A 21,362-nucleotide genomic window follows, 5' to 3' on the forward strand; every position below is an offset into this window, starting at 1 on the left:
GTGTTTGCATATATTTATAAAACAGAAGTGCAAATATATTAATCCCATAAAAGGGCCAAGATAATACATAATTTAGAGTCGCATGCGAACCATAGAAGATCTACATCTGCATTATTGGTACGCTAATTAAGATCCATATTTATTGGAACACATATAACTTAACTTCTATGGCCAACCAAAATTGAAAGACTGCATAATACTCCGGCTTAACTTGATATTTTAAAGGTAAAACCCTCGGACCAGAAAATGATAAAATGGTGGTGATGACAGCTCTTTTATTCCATATTATCAACTTGGCACTTCAGGCAATTCTGTGGCACTAGACACGCTGTACTAGTCCTGCTTGCCTTCTCAACTACAGATGCACAAAACACACACACATATAGATGAGAAAAAGAAAAACTAGCTACTACAACTACTAGCTAGTTACTTAACTTCCCTTTCCCGAGGATGTATCCCCGCTCTTTTTCGCTCATATCCTGGGGTGATAAGTGAGAAGAAAGAGATCGAGGCGATTTATTCAATTCTTACAAGCAAGTTTTTACTTGTCCCAGGCACACAACTAGAGAGAGTAATACCTGAAAATAATTTTCAAGGTGAATCCTCAAGGTCTGGTGTTCTTGTTTCACTCTCTCCAAGGCCCTGACGCATCTGCATATAATCAATCACAATGAGGTCCCAGCAAGCAGAGAAATGGGGGGGGGGGGGGGTGGAAATTGGTTACAAATAGATGAAGTATGTTTTTACCCATCAGCATTAGCAGCCAAACAAAATTCTTTAAACTGGGAGCATTCATTCTTCACTTTTATAGCTCCAATGCTGTTACAAATTTACCTTTAATCAATACATAAATGGAGAAACAATATATTTATTCAAGTTAAATTTCAATCAAAGCAAGTAGTACAGGGTACCTTGAACTACTACCCCTGAACTGGTGCATGTAATCATCCAGCTTGGCAAAATCTATAGGCCTACTGTACCTGTATAATTCAGTGTGAAAATACATTCATCTTAGTGCTACTCATGGTATACTTAGTTTCGATAATACGAATGTATATGGTGTATATAATTGGGAGTGCTATTTACTTACAGTGCTTGCTCAATCTTTTGAAACAGTCTAGCTGAATCTTTGTAGAACAAAGTCACAATTTCCTCCACAAAATTTGGATTTGCATCGTCTTGCAATTCCTCCAGCTGAACGAATTGCTGAGGATCGAGGTAACTCTGCAAACATTCAAGTAAATAATTGTAAATGTTAAGTCCTTAAACATGTTCTAGCGTACCATTCTTTTTTCTGGTATGGTTTCAAAGATATGGTATGCAATGCCCTGATAAAAATAAAGGAAAACTAATGAAATGAGCTTGAAAACTTTGAGTTTTAACGATAAAGACAAAATAAAATGAATAGTACCATGATTGATTTTTTAATATAAAAATATGATTTTTCGTTAAAATGAACAATACCGAAAACTTTTATCATTAATCTGATCAAAATAGCAAGGGTTTGTTGTACATTTAAAATGTTGGGCTTCGGCGCTTTATACATCAAATATATTTGGGCCTTTCTAAAGGTCACTTTCAAACCCACACCAAAAGAGAGGGACGATCCCTTTTTAGAACCCCATCTCATCAACGATTAAGTATTAAATGGAAAATGATTGTAAATTAAGCCACTAGGTTTGGCGGAGTGTTGAGGGTGGGTGTAGGCCAAATAGGTAGAAGTAGGCTAAGTTTGAAAGCTCAAAATTCTCTCATGTAACAAAAATAAAAATTATGAGAAAATTAAATGAAATACGTAAGAAAATGTATTGATCGATTTATCAAAAGTTGAGAGCATGTCGATTTTAAATAAAATTAGCATTTACCGACCAATAATCCCCTCCCAAACAAAAATTGGAAACCCTTATTAGTCGAATAACCACATATCAAAACCATCACATTTGGTGAAACACGAAAAGTTATTGGTGTAGAGCATACACCATGCAATTTTCAAGATGTTTAATGGCCAAAGATAGGGTTTGAAACAGAAAAAAAATAAAAAAAGAAGAAGAGAGGATCAAATTAATAACCTGCTCAAATAGAAAGCTTCTCTTGAGGGCAACCTGGCGCTGCAGTTGGTTTCTGTCCATTTTCTTCGTTTAAAACGAAAAACTTGGAAATCGTATGTGAAAAAGGCAAAAACTGGACTAAAAAACCCCCACTAAAAACCTCTCGTTTTAGAGTAGAGTAAGAGTAGATGACTCAATGATATGCCTTATTATGGCAACATGGCAAGCCAACGTATTTATAGCATGTCGAGTAGAGAGTGAATAAAGGCACACAAAAAAATCTATGAGGGGTACGTGAAAATATCTTGGCTTCTCTATCCAATTTGGTCTAGTAATGAGTAATGACTATCTCTCTTTTGGCAGGCAAATAGAAGACAACGATAAATGTCTTTTCATTTAACGAATGAAATCAAATTCACTGAATTGTGGATGAAAACATAGGAGCGCTAACCGTTAGATTCAAACTTGCTGGTGTTTTTAAGATTGTTCTCCTTGTTTGCGATAAAAGAAAAGATCTTTAATTGTGAAGAAAAACAAACAGAGGAAACTAAAGAAAAACCCTACAACACTAAGTTGGCAAGTTCGACAATTTCGTTATCTTTGGAGGGGAGCGTACACTCTTCAGCGAATAAAACTTGCTTTATTTGTGACTAAATTTCTAAAGATTAAATTGTTTTCAAATAACTTCCATATAAATTACATATAAAAATTTTAAAAAAAAACTCCCATATATATTTTTTTGTCAAATAGGAAACACTTTATTAAATTCTAATTCAAATGTTTATATTTTCGGCCAAAATATTAAATAAGAATTCAGGAATACTACAATCCCAATAATGGGAACCACCATTCCTCATAAATTTAGCATAAATTATATTAACGTCCGAAAAATCAAATCAAACGAGAAAAAAACTTTGTTCCACAAGACATATATATGGTCCTGTTGAGAAAGCGTGTCACACAGGCATTGCCCGTTAGAGAGCACACATCCCGCTTGCGCTTCCTGCTTTGTTGTCCCACATAGCACATACGTTCCAACTTTGGAACAAATCCTAGAATCTTTCTTTCCTCTTAAGGACGTCGAGATTGTGATCGCAAAGCCAAATGAACGTCTCACAAATGCACAAAAATACCTCCCCACTTTTCCACATGTGAGACGATTTAAGATTTTGAAGATTTTATTTTCTACTTGGTGGTGGTTGGCTTGGCACATATACTCGCCAAGTTCCCCAAGTGCTTATTCTTCTATCTCTCTCTCTCTCTCATCTTCATTCTGCTTCTAGCATTGCTAAGGACAATCATCCATGCACGAGTTGGCAATTTCCAGTTGCTAATACAAGTGATCCATCATCCCATAATGTATGAAAGTTCAAAAGTCGCTCAGTTTAGCATGAATGATTGCTCTTAGCATTTCTCTTCTAAACAATAGGCCGACGGTGATGGATGTCTATGAGAGTCGTGTCACTCTGGGCACATATCATCTTTGTAATTATCCAATATATTTAGCATGCCAAGCAAAGGCAAATCAATTTGTTCTTCATCCATATGTGTGTGTGTGAAAATATATGATCCACTTTAGGAGTTGAGAATTTGAGTATAAGTCACACAATGAGTCGGCTAATAATTAGGTATTCACCGTCCAAGTGAGTTGAATAGGAGATTTCCCACTTACAGGTGGAGAGAAATACAACACCACTAATACCACAACGTACGTAAAGCCTAGGAGGGACAAATCAATGATCAAATAAAGGGATGCCAAAACACAAATTTGCAGCAGACCATATAAGAGGATGACACAAACTTTCTCTTAGCAGCCCAAAGGAAGAACCTCTAGCTTATTTTACAAGGCACTTAGTAATATAAGCTTAGTATTCTAAAGGTATATGCAAATAGGGATCAAGTAGATGAATATAGTATAATGTAACCAAGAAAGCATACAGTAACAATGATTGAGATGAGAATAAACCTTTTCGAATTTGCAGGCAGCGTCGCGGTGGTCCTTGTCGCGTCTTTCTACGTCTCTGCAATTATCACGAAAATGTTAAAAGGGGAGAAAGATGAGCAGAGAGGAGACGCATCCCTTTATTCTCTTGCCACATAACAAGAGAGACTGAGAGAGGTGGGAGGAAAAAGATGAAGATTTTAGAGAGTGCCACTGCCATTGACCTTTCACTGTCTTTGTCAGCGTTACTGTCAATGCGTGGTCACCGGCTCACAGCTGCTCTTCTTTTGTAAAGAAAACAAGGCCATGGGTGGATGGATAAATGGGATGAGAATATGAATTTATGGTTGTTCCAATCATTGGAAGGATTTATATTCTCTCTATCGCTATCTACTGTGCCGATAAGAATCATGATAAACCTTAAGCTTCTAAAGAAATATACGAGCTTCCGAAAATCAAATTTACTAATCAAAACTAGAGAAATATAAAGCACCAGAATCAGCTTCACCAGGTCTAAGAGCAGCACACATTTGGAGAAATGTGATCATCACTCAGCAAGTAAAATTGAATAATTATCACATCACTAACAAGCAGTGTTTTCAAAGGCTGGCCTCAGGGTGCGCCTAGGCGGCCTCTAAGGCTGGGCATCAGTGTTCCCGCCTTTGTTTTGAGGGAGTGGGCGGAAGGCTTCGCTGGAGCACGTCTAGGCGGCAAAGGCGTGCCTCAGGGCATCCGAGGCGTTCATATGGGCGTTTTTTCTTCAAAATCCAAGTTTTCTGATATGTTTTTTGCCATTCTAGTCCTTTATTTAATTTTAAATACCCTGTAAATATTCCACTCAACCCTTTATTTTTTGCCATTTATTTCATTTTAAATGCCCTATAAATACTCCACTCAACCCTTTACTTTCCTTTAAATTCCCATAATTATTGCTTTATATCATTTTAAATACCCTATAACTACTCCACTCAGCCTTTATTTCCTTTTAAATAGGAAAACTAATGAAAAGGGCTTGAAAACTTTGAGTTTTAATGATAAGGACAAAATAAAGGGTAAAGTGAATAGTACCATGATTTACTTTTTAGTGTAAAAATGTGGTTTTTCATTAAAGTGAACAGTATCGGAAGCTTTTCGTTAAAGTTCCCTTTAAATTACTTATAATTGCAACATTCAGCCTTTATTTTGCTTGTAATTTTCCTATAATTGTGACCATTCATCCTTATTTTCCTTGAAGTTCTTTGTAATTGCTTACAATAAAATAAGTAATTATAACATTTTGAGACTATATGACATAGTTTCTAAGTACAACTAGACTTGGTAATAAAGAAGATGATACTATCTTTGATTTAGTTATAGTTATATTTGTTTTTACAAAGTATTATATTGTTATAAATATACTCATATATATAATATATATTAAAATTTTAGGTTCCGTGAGGCTTCGCCTCACACCTAAGATGGGCTATCCATTGGACGCCTTGGCCACGCCCCCACCTTTTAATACATTGCTAACAAGAGGAGATTGTGGAAAGATGTGGAACAACTAATTAATAACGGTTTGATGATTCTACGCGGATTAAAATTCTACTGTAAGAACGAACAAATCACATAATAATTTACGAACTAATCACATTACATAACATTTTAAAGTGGGGTAAACTACCAATTCACGGAATAATATAAGTAATACATGAAAAAAAATACCTATCTGGATGGTGGCAACTGCAACAATTAAATATTCGAGGCCTTCCCATTAAAATATCTTTTCAGTTTTCACTCATCAAGAATATGCTTATGGTTGGTTGTTTTGCTCCAAAAAATAATTTGTGGGTCATCCATTCTCCAAAGTTAACTTTAAAGTTTCTATCTTACTGGTCCTTTCAAATGAATTCTTCCAGCAGCATGGGTTCCGCTCATCTCCGCAAGAATCCCATAGCCTGGTAGGCATTATTGAGAGTATTATCAGCTATACCTGCAGCTGTCTTAGCACCTTCTGCCAAAATTCCATCCAAATAAGCTGAGTCAGAAATGATTTCCTCGTAGCGAACCTGCAAAAGCAGAAAATATATCTTTGACGAACAATACAAAGGTGCAGACATAAAGCAGATTACGAAATATACACACACGAAGAAATATAACCAGACTTGATGCATAACAATTAACAACAATCACTACTATATTCCCTGCCAACTCATTCACATAAATTTGCAGTTGTGCATCCCTTACAATAAAATCCATTTCCTAATAACTAAAAGCCAATCGTGTCAGGAGTATAGCTGAGTCGGGGTAAATGATTGTCGCTTAAAAAGCATAAACATGCCTTTGGAAGTACATGGAGATTTTTGTTTTCAATTTATGAAGAGATGGGAAAACAGGAAACTACATACCTGCACAGATGGTTCACATAAAGCATAGAATCAAACACCTAATGCATGATGGCAGTTCCAACCCAAACTATGAAAAACATTAAGCATGCACTATCACTAGTGTAGAAGGATAATATATGCACTGTACCAACCAATAGAAAGAAAACGAGCTCCCATCAATAGGCATAATAATGCATATTAACCGTCCTGAAAACATGACCGATCAAAAAGGATGAGAAGTGGATATTGAAACCTGGATAGGATGCAGATGATCAATCAACGCATCAGATAGGACTGATTTGAAAGTGCCCCAGTTCATGTCTCGGCATTCTTGTGCAACTTCCTGCAACAATAAAGGTTTACCACGGTAAGATATCTCAAACCTCCTAGTAATGTTCTTTCTTTTTGTTTTTGGAGAAATAACAGTAATTTTCTTAACTAACAAGTTGTCAGTCATTTCCATATGGTACTCAAATTTTCACGAGCAGAAGTTTATGTATATGCATCTATGTATAATCAAAGGCATTAACCTAATGAAAACTCAAATGAAATTTATTACCTCTTTTGTCTTTTCCGAAACGAGCTGATATATTGACAGAAGGTTGTTGCACTCAGGCCTTTCAGGATTATCAAATTCCATACTACAAGAATTACCATATGAAACAAAAAACAACATAGATTAGTTTATCAGACCTATCAATAAACAAATAACAAAACAGAACTATGACTCCAACACTACAGTAATATCAATGAAGGATAACATCTAAAGACAAGCTTGAAGTGATGAGGATAGGTATTCACCCTGAAAATGAGTCAGTCTTGCACCTCTTTATTTTGTTTGATATGACCTACAGAACAATGAAGACAGTTAGATCAAGTTGATGAGAAAACTAAAACAAAACTGGAATAGAATAGGAAACGGAAAATAGGAGGCCTAACGAACTTTCCATGAGAAAGATAAATTTGTGTTTCTCACATCTTTTGGGTCCAGAAGATTGATTCGGGACTGGTCAGAAGGTGCAGATTTGGACATCTATGACAATGAAACCAAAAATGTCAGTAAGCATAAGAAGAAGACTCTTCTTCATATAACTGATGATAATACTTAAAAGTTAAAGCATACTTAACACATGCCTACAAATAGGTGGGAACTAGTCATAAGAGTCCAATTAGGGAATAGCTGGAATTTCGATCATGTGTTCCGTTTACCCTACATTTTTTAATTCTGATATTCAAGGATCTCATTCTTACATACTACTTTGAGATGTTATGATAATAATAGTAACAAGGCAAACGGAAATTGTACGATGATGAATTTGTTCATATCGTCAAGTAATTGGTATACTTTAGAAACTTATGTTACACAATTATATTGGTCATTTGAAAAATCTGTACAAAAAGAAATTATAGCAGGATATAATATGGGAGTATTTGGAAGTCCTCGTTTCTATTTTCCATTCTTCTACTGGAAAGCATTGAAAACTATAAAAACAAATCCCTATCACATCCCTTTAGTACTTCAAGTGGTTTTGGTACATGGTCTTAACATTTTTTCCTGCAATTTTTTTACTCATTTTCTCCTTTGATGCTACAAAAATATATGTATTTTCACCACAATAACATAATAATTTAAGCAGAAAATAATATAAATTATACTGCACTATGTAATTATATGAGAACTCAAAACGTAGATCACCTTGGAAAGACCATCAGTTAGGGACATCACTCGAGCTCCAACTGGTGGTATAAGAGCCTCAGGAACCTAATAAAGAAAGGGCATTTGTATTACTTATGTTATTGATGAGCTCAAGTTAAGGGCTATCAACAACAACAACAAAAATAAATAAATAAATAAATAAATAAATCTACCTTAAAAATCGAACCACCTCGCCTGCAACAACATATAAATATTAAGGGTCAAGTTCTACACAGAGACTTTTGGTAAAGAAGTCAATGCAGAGATAGGGTGAACACGTTAAACGGATATTTGTAAGTTTAAGTTGTGCTATAGCTTCTCACCCTCCCAATTTTTTCCATTTCCTTCCTCCAAATAAATGATTAACACGCTCAGCCAGTTCACGTGTCAACTCCAAATGTTGCTTTTGATCTTCACCAACTGGGACAAAGTCAGACTACAGAAGCATGCAGGGAAATATAAGAATAACATATAGTTTAATGATTAATCTACCATACGCATAGTGCAACAAGTGCACAAAAAAGCACTGCTTTAAGTGCTCCAGATTATTATACCTCCTTACTCGCAATTCAATTCTTACCTGATATAAAATTTTATATCCTTTATAGAGCTGCAAGTTTTGAAGTTTACCTGATATAAAAGAATATCAGAAGCCATCAAAACAGGGTAAGTCAAAAGACCAACACCAACATTTTCGTCCCCCTACAATAGCCAAAACAAAACAACGCGATTTACTTCAAGTGTAGATAGTAACATGTAAGCATCTGTAATGATAACCAATTTGAAGCTATTTCTATGAAGAAACCCAATTTGAAATGTAATGCACATTAGTAGTGACAAATGACAATCTACACAGCATGGTACAAGGCATATGTCAAACTACAAAGTTAAGAACAGGGTGAGACCGATAAAGACAATGGACAACAATTATAAGTATGTATTATATGTAAGGCATGTCATCATTGAAAGCACTTTTCAGTTGATTAGATACAGAACCCTGATGGAGCTTTCGTACAGCTAAAAACGCACCGCCTTGCGTGATTTCTCTTTAAACTGAATCATTCTGTTTAGCCAACCGACAGGTGTGACTGAACTTAAAAGCCACATCATTTCTGCATGGGCACGAACATGAGACTGCACAAAGACAGACGCCTGCACATACAAATCATAAGTAAAATATTCAGCAAAAGTACAATCTTCTAAACAACAGCACAAAGGACTAAAAGTTGACTAGACCTTGGAGGTATCCACTCCACATGCCAAATAAAGAGCTGCTGTATCCCTCGTTGCCTTGGATAGTTGTTGTGCATCATACGGTAATGTAATCTGTAAGCAAAAACTTTGAAACATTAAAGATAAACTCATTATTCCTATCCCTTCTATAAGAAGGAAAACAAACCCTGACCCTCAATCTTTCTCTATAAATTCAAATATCTACAAATGTTGAACCAAAAAGCAGGACACTTTGGCGAATGAATTTGAAAATTCAAGTCTTAACAACGTGAATGCTTTAGAGAGAGAAAGAATAGAGAAAAAAGATAGAACTTTACAGTTCTCACAGCCACAACCCAAAAAGGAAGACAATGCATGCTGTTCTATTTGTTTAAATTTATGAGCAGCAAGTTATTTCTGTGGATGCTACATAGAATGTTGCAAAAAACATACATCAATGGATAAAAAGAGGGAATGATTCTGCTCTAACTATGGCACCATGTGCAGAAGTAACCAAAATGGAAATTAAAAAAAAAGTTAAAATAACTGGAAAGCCATACCGCATGAAGGTCCACAATAAAAAAGAGAGTATCGTATGTATTCTGCAACAAAATAAGAGTCATTGCATATTAGCTTACCATATAGTGTATATATACAATATGCAAAGCAATATTTTCCAAAGCAATCAATTTGGTGCTACCTGTAGCAAAATCCAGTTTCTTATGGCGCCAAGATAATTTCCTAGGTGGATTGAACCCGTCGGTTGGACTCCAGACACTATCCTCTTCCTATAAATCAAAGATCCAATGAGATTGAATATAAATCCGATTAGTACTGGATATATTTGTTAACTACAGGCCGTTGAGCATGCCTGAAAAACAAAACTACTTCAAATTACATCAGTGAAGAATTTGGCATCAATGCAAACAAGAAAGTATACATAAGCATGGTTAAACTTAATAGTGCATGGAACTTACATACTAGTAACGAAATTGAAACAAACAAAAGAATGTGAATTTTTTCTAAGAAACAACAATTGAAATACAATTGCACTCATTTGAAGCTGTACATGGATTTAAGCAAGGGTTTAGTCGCCGCTGCGGGATTCACACTCTCAACACCATCAAACAGATGAAAACCCATGAGTGTGTAAATCGAAAAGCCAAAAACTTTGAACATTAAAGAAGTAAAATCCTCAATCTGTAACCACAATGCACATAACCAACAATCAAATAATAGTAAGGATTACTTTACAGAGCTGGGAGAAGTCTCCGGAGCAGCGGGCTGCGAGAGCGAAACGCTGCAGCAGCACCGAAAACCGCTGGCGTTTCGCGCGCTTTGATGCCGAATCTGCGGAATTGAAGTATGCGCTTTCCATTGCCGGATTCGAAATCCACCAGCACACCTGCTTCAAGAAAAATCATCACTTGAAAGTGCGAATGAAAAATAGAAGAGGAAATTGAAGAGAGAGAGAGAGAGAGAGAGTACAGGGAAGATGCGAGGCGAGGAGAAGAGGCGGTGGAGACGGTGAGGAAGTGGGAGAGGACTAGGCGACCCATGATGGCCTTTCCTTTGATTTTCGCGGCTTCGAAAATTTTATCCGGCGAGCTGTTTTCTATGGGGGCCACACCCAACTGCTGATAAGAGGGTTTAACGGCTGCCAGACGAAATTTCAGAGAGACCCACTGACGGCGTGACCAGGTTAACGGGGATTCTTTCATTTTTTACGAAAATTAATGTTTTTTTGGCCCTATATTTTTAACAAATGATATTATTCTCAGATTAAGGGGTAGTTTGGGAGTAAGGTGTTAAAAAAAAAACATCCATAGAAAAAAGCTAGGAGGGGTTTAGGTGTTTGGTAAACTGAAAAAAATGGCTTATTTTGGAAGCTGCTGTAAGAATAAGCTGAAATCAAAGGAAAAATATGAAGCTGCTATTTGTAGCTTTGGAAAACTGGTTTTTTTTCAAAGCAACAGTACTCCTTTAATGAAAAGATCCACTATCAGACTGCTTTTTTTTTTCAAAAACACTTTTACAAAAAAGTTTACCAAACACTTTGCTAATTTATTTCACAGTCGCTTATTCTCACAGCACAACCGTTTATTCTTACAATAGTTTTTTTTTTAAAGTACAACAATATCAAACCAGCCCTAACAACAACATTGTTTAAATTCGTTTTTAATGAAAATTAAATTTTTTTATTTACGAAAAAAATATAAATAGACCGTCATACTAAATATTATGTGGGTGACACGTCGGCACCGACGGCGTGAAGAAAAAAAGTGTTCAAGATCAGTGAAGCAGCTTAACTGGGAATTTCAGAAGAGTGGGAGAAAAAGACATAGTCGCTCCAAACTTCTCAATTCTTCCAAGCAAAAAACCCTAACGAGCCAAACCCAATTCCCACAGTGCGATAGAGATGGACTACGATCGAATTCTGGCGCGAGAGCAGCGGCAGATGGAGGAGATCCGGCAACTCGATCTCGAAGAACTGCAGGTCGAAGAGGTCGACGACGACTCTTCCGGCGACGACCGCGACGCTACGTAATCATCATTTCCCCCATTTCTCCTCTAACTCGTCAGAATTTCAATTTGTTTGATTAATTTGGGAACTAGGGTTTCGAATTTTTTATGTGACGAGTAGCAAACTCAATTTTGGTATTTTATGTTTTTATTTGAATTTTCGTCATATCAGTGTTGTTAGTTGATTATATATAATTTGTTACACTTTTTTTTATACATATAGTGTGATCAATACATTATTTTGGAATTTTCCATGAGGAATAACAGTCTGATTGAGATGAAATTTTGTGTTTTTATTTGATTATCCCATTGATTTGTTGTTTGAGAGAAGTGGTCGCCGCACGTCCGATGATTATGCCTTCGATACCTGTTTGGCTTCGTTGCATACGTATCTTGGTGGTAGGCATTTGGTCTTTTACTTCCATTTTTATACTTATTTGTTCCCAATTTTCCATTCAAAGTGTTGATGTTTAGTTACACTTTAATTGAAACAGAGGTTGAAGACACTCATCACAGGGTGGCTTTTCTTGATGGGGGCGCCGTCTTGAAGCTCCCTATTTTCTATCTCGAAGGTACTATCATTTTGCATTTGATTGATAAATGATTTCAAACCTCGGTTTCTCCTCTTGGTAGCTGTTGAATATGCTTGGCATTTTAGCATAACTGCATTAGCCACAGGTAGCCATGTGGTGCAAAGTCGTATAGCCATTTTGGCAGTGAAGAAATTTTTTTTAAGGAAAAAACTGAACGTACGATGGAATAATAGGAGGTTGAGAGACAGTTAGATCACTAGCATATTGTAAGCACAGAGCAATCATTTTCGAGATTATTGTTAGATGATAAAAAAGAAAGACTGTCATTTGAATGCTCTATATCAATAAAATTGTTCTGGACAGATGTTATCATGTTACAAGAGCCTTTTTTTCTTAACGTCATTGTGTCTTAAGTATTTAGTTGCTTGGTAAAATTATCTAAAAAAATCAATAGAATCAAGTAACTGCTAGCCCTAAACCTTTTTTTTTTTTTCCTAATGAGCAAGTGGAATGAATGAGAAATAGAAGAGAATCAAAGTGAAGCCTGCTGTTGGTCTTGTTTTTGTTATCATTTTCCTCATATTCTTTTATGTTTGTATAAAGTATAAACTACTTTTTTTATGTTAAAGAGAACTTGGTTTTGTCTAATATGCAGGAGTTGTCCTCTTCCCAGAAGCAACCCTTCCCTTAAGAGTTATTCAACCGAATTTTGTACTATCTATTGAGAGAGCACTAACCCAAGTTGATGCTCCTTATACCATTGGCGTGGTAGGTGAACTCCTTGTGACAAGTAATGACTTGTTTTGCCCCTGCATTGGATTTCATTGTACTTTACCCTGAAATTTTTTGTTCAGATTCGGGTATTCAGAGATCCTGATAATGGAAGAATAAGGTTTGCGAATGTTGGGACAACCGCAGAGGTATATTAAGTGTATTCTACTGCTCATAAGTAGAAACTGTTAAGTTGTGTCACCTATGCTATTTCATTTATAACTGCTGGGTTAATCAACTATTTATATTTCTTTTTTATAGATTCGGCAATATCGGCGATTAGAAGATGGCTCACTGAATGTGGTAACTCGTGGCCAACAGAGATTTCGTCTAAGACGCCGTTGGATTGATGTGGAAGGAGCGGTTAGAATTTTTTTATGTTTGAGAGAGATGTTCATTTGGTAACCTTTTGTTTTTATTTGGTCATATTCATATATTTAGTGTCTTACTTGGTGTGAAATTTTCATCTGTCAGCCATGTGGAGAAGTCCAAATCATCCAGGAAGATATACCATTGAGGGCCCCACGGGATGCATTCGGAGATTTGGCACCATTTAGTAATCCAAGAGGCCATAATTTCTCAGTTAAACTGCCTTTAAATGATTCTCGTGCAGAGTCAAATGGATCTATGGATGTGGACAATGATGCAGAGACAAATTCGGATGAAAGCTTTGAGAGTGCATTGTCATTGACTGAGAGAGAAGTTCACCAATCTGCAATTGGTTCCTATTCTGGATCTGATACAATGGAAGAATCAACAACTTCAAGCAGTGATGATGAGAAATCACATTTACAATTGCAATCAAAAGACTCTGATTCTTCAGATTCATTGCATTCATGCCCTGAGATTAGTAATGCTGATTTGGCAAGCAGTTCCATGTCAGACATGCAATCCTGCAAACAGAAAGAGCCAAATAAATGTTGGAGAAATACGGACTTAAATCAGTTTCGTAGAGTTCCAAGAGCATTCTGGCCCCATTGGGTATACCGCATGTACGACTCCTATTGTCTTGCTCAAAGAGCAGCAGGTATTTGACTTTTACTTTGGGTTCACACCTGATGTTTGAAAAGTTGTGATCCTTAATATGTTAGAAGATATTACCACTGTCTAGAACTAAAAATGAAAAAGGATCAGGCAGTTACATATTAAGTTTTATATGTTATTATTAACTGAAAACATTTCGTTGCAGTTTCTTGATTAATTTTATAATGGATGTGAAACAATCTTAGAATTATTAGAATTGTTTGAAACAATCTTAGAATTGCTTGTGTGCTGTCATGTTTGAGGATTCAGCTTTACAGAGTTTTGTCGATTTCTGGTATTGCAGATATGTGGAAAGAGATAGTTGGGGCACCAAGCATGGATCGTCTTGTGAAGAAGCCTGATCTTTTGTCATTTTATATCGCTAGTAAAATCCCCGTCTCAGAATCCACAAGGCAGGAGCTTTTGGAGATTGATGGCATTTCATATAGGTTGCGTAGAGAAATTGAGTTGCTTCAGAGTTTTGATCTTATTCGGTGTAAAACATGTCAGGTACTGTACTTACTTCAGAACACTGCACGTGTGCTTGCATTCAAAAGTACATATCCTTTACCCGTTGTGTGTTTTATTTACTCATGTTTTGGGTATACAATGCAGACTATCATTGCCAGGCGGAGTAATATGCTGGTGATGTCAAGTGAAGGTCCTCTTGGTGCTTACGTGAACCCAGGTGGCCACGTTCATGAGATAATGACTTTCTACAAAGCAAATGGCTTGGCACTTATAGGACCACCAACGAGTGAATACAGCTGGTTTCCTGGGTATGGACTTGTACCTTAATATTCTTCAGATTCTCTGATCAATTTACTATTTTGAAGAACGCCAATTCTTGTGCATTTTCATCAACTTTTTAGTACACTGATCGTCATTAAGGCCACTGATTAGTGTGTCTTGATTTGGCCCCTTAATGGTTTTCAAGTACATACTAATAAACTTCTTTAGAGTCTACGTGTGAAAAGAGAATTATAGGGATTCGAAGCTATCCATCTCACAATATGTTGGAAGTTCGTAATTTTTAAAACAAACAAAAAAAAAAAAAGGTATATCATGATCATATTTTATATGGAACGACTAGAACTTATCAGGTATGAATTAAATCGTTTTCTAGCTGCAATGATAGCAAATTTAAGCCAAATGTTTGATTATATTATTCACACCCTTTGGATATCTCTGGCATTTCTGTCACTTTATAGCAAGTTAGTTTAAGATAGGCTTCGTAAAAGCTTGATCATTCTCTGATTTGAATGTGACATAAGAATTGTAGTATTATGGAGTTGCTAAGTTGCGAGTTTGCTCGGTATTGCAGGTATGCGTGGACAATAACAAACTGTGCGGGCTGCGAAACCCATATGGGTTGGCTCTTTACAGCCACAAAAAAGAATTTGAAGCCGAAATATTTTTGGGGGATTCGAAGTTCCCAAGTTTCTGATGACCTGCACTAGTAAGTCTAATATGTCTCAAATTTGTAATTGCTTCTCTGAATTTTCATGTTACCGTGTAACGAATACGATTTGTATAGCCCCTTCTGCCTATCTGTGAATTATTCGATGTAAAACTTGATGAGGTTGCCGAGTATTGCATGTGGGATAAGTATTTTCATTCTGAGCTCTGTCAGGCATTTAGTTTTCCAGTTGAAAGCATGCTGCAACTTGCACTCGGTAAAGAAAATTGTTCCTCAAAAAACGGAGTTCTTGTTCTAAAAGACAAGGGCCCGTCTGGAAGCGACTCCCAAAGGGCCAGAATCACTTCCGAGGAAAGCACTTATCCCATAAAGTCACGTAACAGTGGTGCTCTTCTCAGAAGTGATTCTGACAATCTCAAAAGTTGTTTTGGTATCATGATATTAAAATTGATGTTATATAAAACTTGAGCCTTCAAAGAACAGGTACAATCGATTTTTGCTTTTTTTTTTTTATTTTTTGGCAAAACGAAAATTACAATCTTTCTAGTGGAGTAAAGATAGGACCAAACTGAATACAAATTATTTGTGGGAAAAAAGTGGTAGTTGATAGAAGTTGCAGGCTGCGAACACTGCGTATTCAACGGTAGCTTCTGTAGCGCGGGCTGTACATGCAACTCTCGGCATACTTGACGAGATCCTTGGGTCGGGGCAGATTAGAAGCCAGACCTGAAAACCAAATCGAATACGAGCTTCAGTAAATTGTGTTACTATACAGTGCTTGTTCCGAGTATGACTTGTGAGAAAGAAACTCACCGAGTTCATAGACCTTAGCAGCGACTTTAGCAGCAATGTTGGCTGATATCTTTCTGATGTTGGTAAATGGTGGGTAGATCAATCCTTTGGCGTAGTGTTCCTCGGAAACTTGCATAGCCAGAGCTTCAGCTGTTGCGAAATCAAAATGATGAGAGGATTTTCACAAATAACAAAGATGAGCGTTGATTTGAAACTTGTCGTTCGAGTACTTACAGGCTGCCAGAAGCATGTCATCGTGTACGCGAATGGCACCAGCCATGATCAATCCCAAGCCAAAACCGGGGAATATGTAGGCATTGTTTGCCTGAATGACATGGTTAGGGGAAAGTAAGATCCTATTGTCTTCAAACGAAGAGAGTGATTCACAACAAAAAGTTACTTGAGCTGGAAGGTACAAACCTGGCCAGGCACTAGGAGTTTGTTCTCGTATTCGACAGGGTCAAATGGGCTTCCACTACCGAAAATTGCTCGACCCTTCGTATGAGAAAAACGATATGATTGTTAAACAGGGTTCTGCTGGTTTATATAGCCGCATTATAACCCAAACGAAACTTAGAGAAAAGAGGAAGGGAAGGAAAGAAGGAGCGTATTGATTACCTTGGTCCATGTGTAAGCTTCTTCAGCAGTACACTCAGCTTGCGATGTTGGGTTGGAAAGAGCAAGGATAAGTGGTTTCTGCATGCCAATCACCAAATCAATGTCACTTGCGGTGATCATCGCATATGAGATAGCGAGAAAGAGAGAGAGAGAGAGAGAGTGAGAGAGTGAACCTCATTCAAGGATGCCATGGTCTCAACAACGTCCTTCGTGAATTGTTTTCCCACACCAGATGTTCCGATCAGCACTGTTGGCTTGATTGCCTGATGAATTAGGGAATGTGTAAGATAACAGGAGGAGAAACTATTGAAAGATATTGTGATATTAAAGTATATTTCGCACCTTCACGGCATCTACAAGTTGCTTTATGGGTTCATGATCATGAGCCCAAGGCTGCTTAAAGTGTTGAAGTGATCCTAGGCGAGATTTAACAATCAATCCCTGCAACGAATATGTTTCCCCAGTTAAAACCAAAGCCAACATATAAGAACAGGACAAGAAAACTAAGTAAACGCTTTTAATCGAAAGGAAGAATTCAATCAGATTTTAAGTACCTTAGAATCCACAAGCCAAATCTTCTTGCGGGCTTCTTCCAATGGAGCGCCGGTCTGCCAAGATGTAAACACATAGTTAAACACAAATTCTTAACCAAAGAAACTGTTTTCGGGGAGAGGAGGCAGAGTTGAGGTAAGCAAGTTAATACCTTTTTTGATATCTCAAGAGCTATAAGCTCTGCTATACCGGTTCCAGCCTTCAGTAGCCAAGAAGGAAAAGTTAAAAACAGCATCCAAAAACCAGTGCATTTTATGAACATACAGACTCTCAGCCTGAGTAGTTTTCGAGCCTCACCTCTCCAGCACCAAGAAATAAGAAAGTATGGTCACCTAATGTTCCGCCAAGTAATTTCAAGGAAGCGATGAGCCCTGCTAAGACCACAGATGCTGTTCCCTGAACCAAATTGAAGGAAAATAGTTTGTAAACATCCTGGAAGCAAGATTACTAACTGTGAAAAGAATGTCTAATGTGTTACCTGAATGTCATCATTGAAGACAAGGTGAGTCTTGCTGTATTTAGACAGCAGTTCAAATGCATTGTGGTTTGCAAAATCTTCGAACTACAGAAGAAACAAGTAACAGATAGCAAACAATATTCAGAGAATGACGAAACCAGAAGGACAGAACTCAGAATTTCCATAAACTGAATAACATGAAAGATTAGAAAGACTTCTACCTACCTGAACTAGGACTTTCTCTCCGTAGTTCTGCTTAACTGCAGTCATGAATTCTTCGAGAAGCTCTGCATATTCCTATATCATAAAGGTAAAAGACCACCTCAATTTTACAGACTGTATTTCACATAGTTAAAACTTGAAACAACTGTGAAAGTAAAACACAAGATACAAGGTGAAAAAAAAAAACAATATTTAACCTGTCCAGTTGCTCTCCTTTGCTTTAGCCCAATGTAAAACTCATCATTCAGCAACTTCTCGTTGTTTGTGCCAACATCGATGGTTATAGGCAAGCACTGTAAACAAAAACACAGATTTTAAACTTGCTGGAAGTATAGGCAAAAATTTCTGTTGCTTGTGTTGTTGAACTCAAAGAAAGGGGGCAGCAGTGTGGAGATGCTTACGGCTGAAGGAGGAACTCCTCCGAGTGCAGTATACAAAGAGAGCTTTCCAACTGGAATCCCCATGCCCTGAAAAATTTCGGAACATTCATGTCAATTAAGGTGACAGTGATTCAACCAAAGACAAAGGTAACAATTCCAAGCGAAATATGTACATGCGTTAAACGGAACAGTTCCAACATAGTATATACACATAACGACTGAGTAGAATCTGCATCAAATACCTGGCAGCCAAGATCCCCGAGCCCCAAAATACGCTCACCATCAGTCACGACAATAACTTGAATACCCCTCTGTGGCCAGTTCTTTAGTACTTCAAGGATCTTTCCCCTGAAAAATTTTATCGTTCAATATATGCTTGACAGGTATGCAACTAATCATGAGAGATGAAGTAAAAACGTTATCAGATGGTCGTACTTCTCTTTCAAACTGATATAAAGACCCTGTGGATGCCTGAAAATGCTCCCATATTTTTGGCAAGCCTCACCAACTGTTGGCGTGTACACGACAGGAAGCAGCTCCTCAACATTATCAATCAAAAGCTTATAAAACAGTCCTTCATTTCTCTCCTGCGTAATAAAACAAGAACGATGCCAGAAAAATAAGCGAAAATTAATGCCAACGAACCTGTTTGATAACAGTTGCAATTTACAATGATCCACTGGTATAAAGCTTGTAAAGCAATAAATTACCTGAAGATCCATCATTGCAATGTACCTATGCAACGGAACTTCATATTGGCGAAGATTTTGCATCAACTTCTTCTCCTGATGAGCGAAATTATGACACGAAGTTTAGCCGAAGATGAAACAACGAAAAGGAATCATTGAAAATGAAAGAAAAGGATGAAAATGAAGTTTGAGGAAAGGTCGTTTTGCAAACCTGAAGCTCCTGAGTCAGGACGGCTGGAGGCAGAAGGCCGCGCAAGTAATGCGCATCTCTCTCCTTCTCTGTGAAGGCAAGTCCTTTGTTGTAGTGCGGATCACGCAGCAATGTGTATCCACTGTAACATATTTAGATTGCAGAAGATGCATTAAAAAATAAATCAAATTCTGCATTTCCAACTTTCTGGGAATTGATTCATTAACTAGAAACATGGTTTCAGCAAGTATGGAATGAAAAGAGAAAACCATTTTAAAGCTAAATTTTTTTTAATTCCAGCATACTCTTAACGTAATCTAAACTACGGAAAGAGAGATTCGAACTTGATCCAAAGTGGATAGCTTGGGAAACTTAGAAAAGGAGAAAATCATAAAATCAGATTATCTCAAATAACCAAACAAGAAAAGAATAAAAAAGGCGATCCCTAGCCAATAAAGCTCCCGCCTTGCGAGGGTTACGTAGTCTTACTATTACTTTGCAAAGAAGCTTTTTCCATGACTCGAACCTGTGACCTTTCGGTCACAAAGAAGCAACATTTTCGTTGCGCCAAGGCTCACCCTCGTACCAAGAAAAGAATAATTTGGAAAATTTTCTGACTGAAACTAAACATAGTTTGATTAAATAAAACAATTAAAAAAGGTTCAGCCATTTGATACTTGCTGGAAAATTAACTAAAATGAGCCTCAAAACACAAAATTTCCTGGGAAAAGGAGGAGGGAAATTTAGACAAAACTACAATAAAATTAGAACTTGCATAGGACAAAAAAAAAAAAGGAATTATGCACTCAATTGCAGACAAAAATTCATAACATGGAAAAAAGAAGCTGTGTGTGTATGTTACCTAGCAACCGAGGCAGTCCATGGTGTGAGAACCTGATCTTCCGTGGCACAATCCTCACCGTACACGTCCTCAATACCTCCACCAAAGCCAACCTTACTTTCCACATCCACCACTGAGTGGCCACCACCGTTCCTTATCTCCTCCACTACGCTCCCCATCAAAGCTCCGACCTTTTTCCGATCTCTAAATCCAAAACCCACCAATATCCTTCTCTGCAAAACGCAATGCAGTCCTCCAATGAAACCCAGAAAATAAAAACAACCCAGAAAACAGGCAAAAGATGCAGACTTTCTTGTGTTTTGCAAAACAGGAACCCAAAACCTGCGTTTTATAGGAGTATAAAAGGTGGGATTTGGGTCTTACTCCCTTTGTGGAATTACAGAGGGTTTTTGAAAATAAGGTAGGCTTCGTTGTCAAAGAGAAGAACAGGGTCTACCAACGTGTGCTGCATTATTCAACTAAGCATGCCATAATAATAATAAAAAATTCAACATATTTTGATAATTTTTTAAAGGGGTGTGTATATACCAGAAAACTGTGTCTCTTCAGCGACATCATATTGGAGGGGTCTGCCAAATATTACTATGTCTCCTCCTTCTCCACAGACTTTGTAGGCAGAGAAAAGTGGATTCCTTTCTTCCCAATCAAATCCATTTTTTTCGATAAAAAAAAATAATTATCCTTCCTTTTTTATATGAAAACAAAATTATAACACGTCAAATTATACAGTTTACAACCACACCTCAAACTCATTTCATTGCTAAATTCTCACTAAACAATAAAGTAATGATTTATTTGACTAACACACTCTTTAATACAGGTGATTCTATGATATGATATAATGATAATTAAACACTACATAAGTAGAAATTACACAATAACAAGATGCCTATATATACTTAATAAATCATCAACCAAAAAAGCTCTGATCACTGTCGACGAAATGATTTTTGACATCATGTTTGTTCGATACGTAATTTGATCAACTACTAAATTAGGATTTTGTTAGGGCTGCTTTTAGCTTTTGTTGGTGAATATCATTAGTTGAACGTTAATATAAAGTAAC

General features: G+C 36.9%; 4 protein-coding genes across 5 annotated transcripts; 1 reads left to right on the forward strand and 3 right to left on the reverse strand.

Moving 5' to 3' along the window:
- Nucleotides 1-13: 13 nt before the first annotated feature.
- On the reverse strand, nucleotides 14-2,261 carry LOC126603859 (histidine-containing phosphotransfer protein 4-like). The gene is made up of 6 exons (XM_050270856.1): nucleotides 2,070-2,261; nucleotides 1,091-1,224; nucleotides 912-980; nucleotides 748-819; nucleotides 579-651; nucleotides 14-355 (listed from the first exon to the last, which is right to left on the reverse strand). Exons 1-6 carry the CDS (start codon nucleotides 2,127-2,129, stop codon nucleotides 320-322), a joined length of 444 nt encoding a protein of 147 aa, XP_050126813.1. The 5' UTR covers nucleotides 2,130-2,261; the 3' UTR covers nucleotides 14-319.
- A 3,341-nt stretch (nucleotides 2,262-5,602) lies between these two features.
- On the reverse strand, nucleotides 5,603-10,911 carry LOC126603848 (tryptophan--tRNA ligase, chloroplastic/mitochondrial). 2 transcript variants are annotated; one of them, XM_050270838.1, is made up of 15 exons: nucleotides 10,753-10,911; nucleotides 10,514-10,669; nucleotides 9,965-10,052; nucleotides 9,825-9,866; nucleotides 9,289-9,378; nucleotides 9,082-9,204; nucleotides 8,683-8,754; nucleotides 8,376-8,488; nucleotides 8,226-8,247; nucleotides 8,053-8,118; nucleotides 7,333-7,389; nucleotides 7,158-7,204; nucleotides 6,916-6,997; nucleotides 6,610-6,699; nucleotides 5,603-6,038 (listed from the first exon to the last, which is right to left on the reverse strand). In XM_050270838.1, exons 1-15 carry the CDS (start codon nucleotides 10,821-10,823, stop codon nucleotides 5,904-5,906), a joined length of 1,254 nt encoding a protein of 417 aa, XP_050126795.1. In that variant the 5' UTR covers nucleotides 10,824-10,911; the 3' UTR covers nucleotides 5,603-5,903. The 2 variants fall into 2 exon arrangements, with proteins under 2 accessions (XP_050126795.1, XP_050126794.1); XM_050270837.1 differs by having other exon boundaries at nucleotides 10,514-10,672; nucleotides 10,753-10,908.
- A 614-nt stretch (nucleotides 10,912-11,525) lies between these two features.
- LOC126603847 (uncharacterized) lies at nucleotides 11,526-15,731 on the forward strand. Its single transcript, XM_050270836.1, has 10 exons — nucleotides 11,526-11,808; nucleotides 12,119-12,186; nucleotides 12,282-12,359; nucleotides 12,976-13,088; nucleotides 13,175-13,240; nucleotides 13,353-13,454; nucleotides 13,566-14,118; nucleotides 14,419-14,624; nucleotides 14,730-14,893; nucleotides 15,439-15,731. The coding sequence occupies exons 1-10, from the start codon at nucleotides 11,684-11,686 to the stop codon at nucleotides 15,572-15,574; spliced, it is 1,611 nt and encodes a 536-aa protein (XP_050126793.1). The 5' UTR covers nucleotides 11,526-11,683; the 3' UTR covers nucleotides 15,575-15,731.
- Nucleotides 15,732-15,970: 239 nt separating this feature from the next.
- Nucleotides 15,971-20,968, reverse strand: LOC126603845 (NADP-dependent malic enzyme-like). Its single transcript, XM_050270834.1, has 20 exons — nucleotides 20,825-20,968; nucleotides 20,297-20,508; nucleotides 19,456-19,576; nucleotides 19,266-19,340; nucleotides 18,991-19,142; nucleotides 18,798-18,903; nucleotides 18,577-18,642; nucleotides 18,373-18,468; nucleotides 18,179-18,250; nucleotides 17,975-18,058; nucleotides 17,794-17,892; nucleotides 17,648-17,695; nucleotides 17,499-17,552; nucleotides 17,287-17,385; nucleotides 17,118-17,207; nucleotides 16,945-17,022; nucleotides 16,747-16,821; nucleotides 16,561-16,651; nucleotides 16,348-16,476; nucleotides 15,971-16,260 (listed from the first exon to the last, which is right to left on the reverse strand). The coding sequence occupies exons 1-20, from the start codon at nucleotides 20,852-20,854 to the stop codon at nucleotides 16,172-16,174; spliced, it is 1,866 nt and encodes a 621-aa protein (XP_050126791.1). The 5' UTR covers nucleotides 20,855-20,968; the 3' UTR covers nucleotides 15,971-16,171.
- Between the last annotated feature and the right edge of the window lie 394 nt (nucleotides 20,969-21,362).

This window comes from Malus sylvestris, chromosome 15 (assembly GCF_916048215.2).
Source record: "Malus sylvestris chromosome 15, drMalSylv7.2, whole genome shotgun sequence".
In the NCBI taxonomy this organism is placed as follows: Eukaryota; Viridiplantae; Streptophyta; class Magnoliopsida; order Rosales; family Rosaceae; genus Malus; species Malus sylvestris.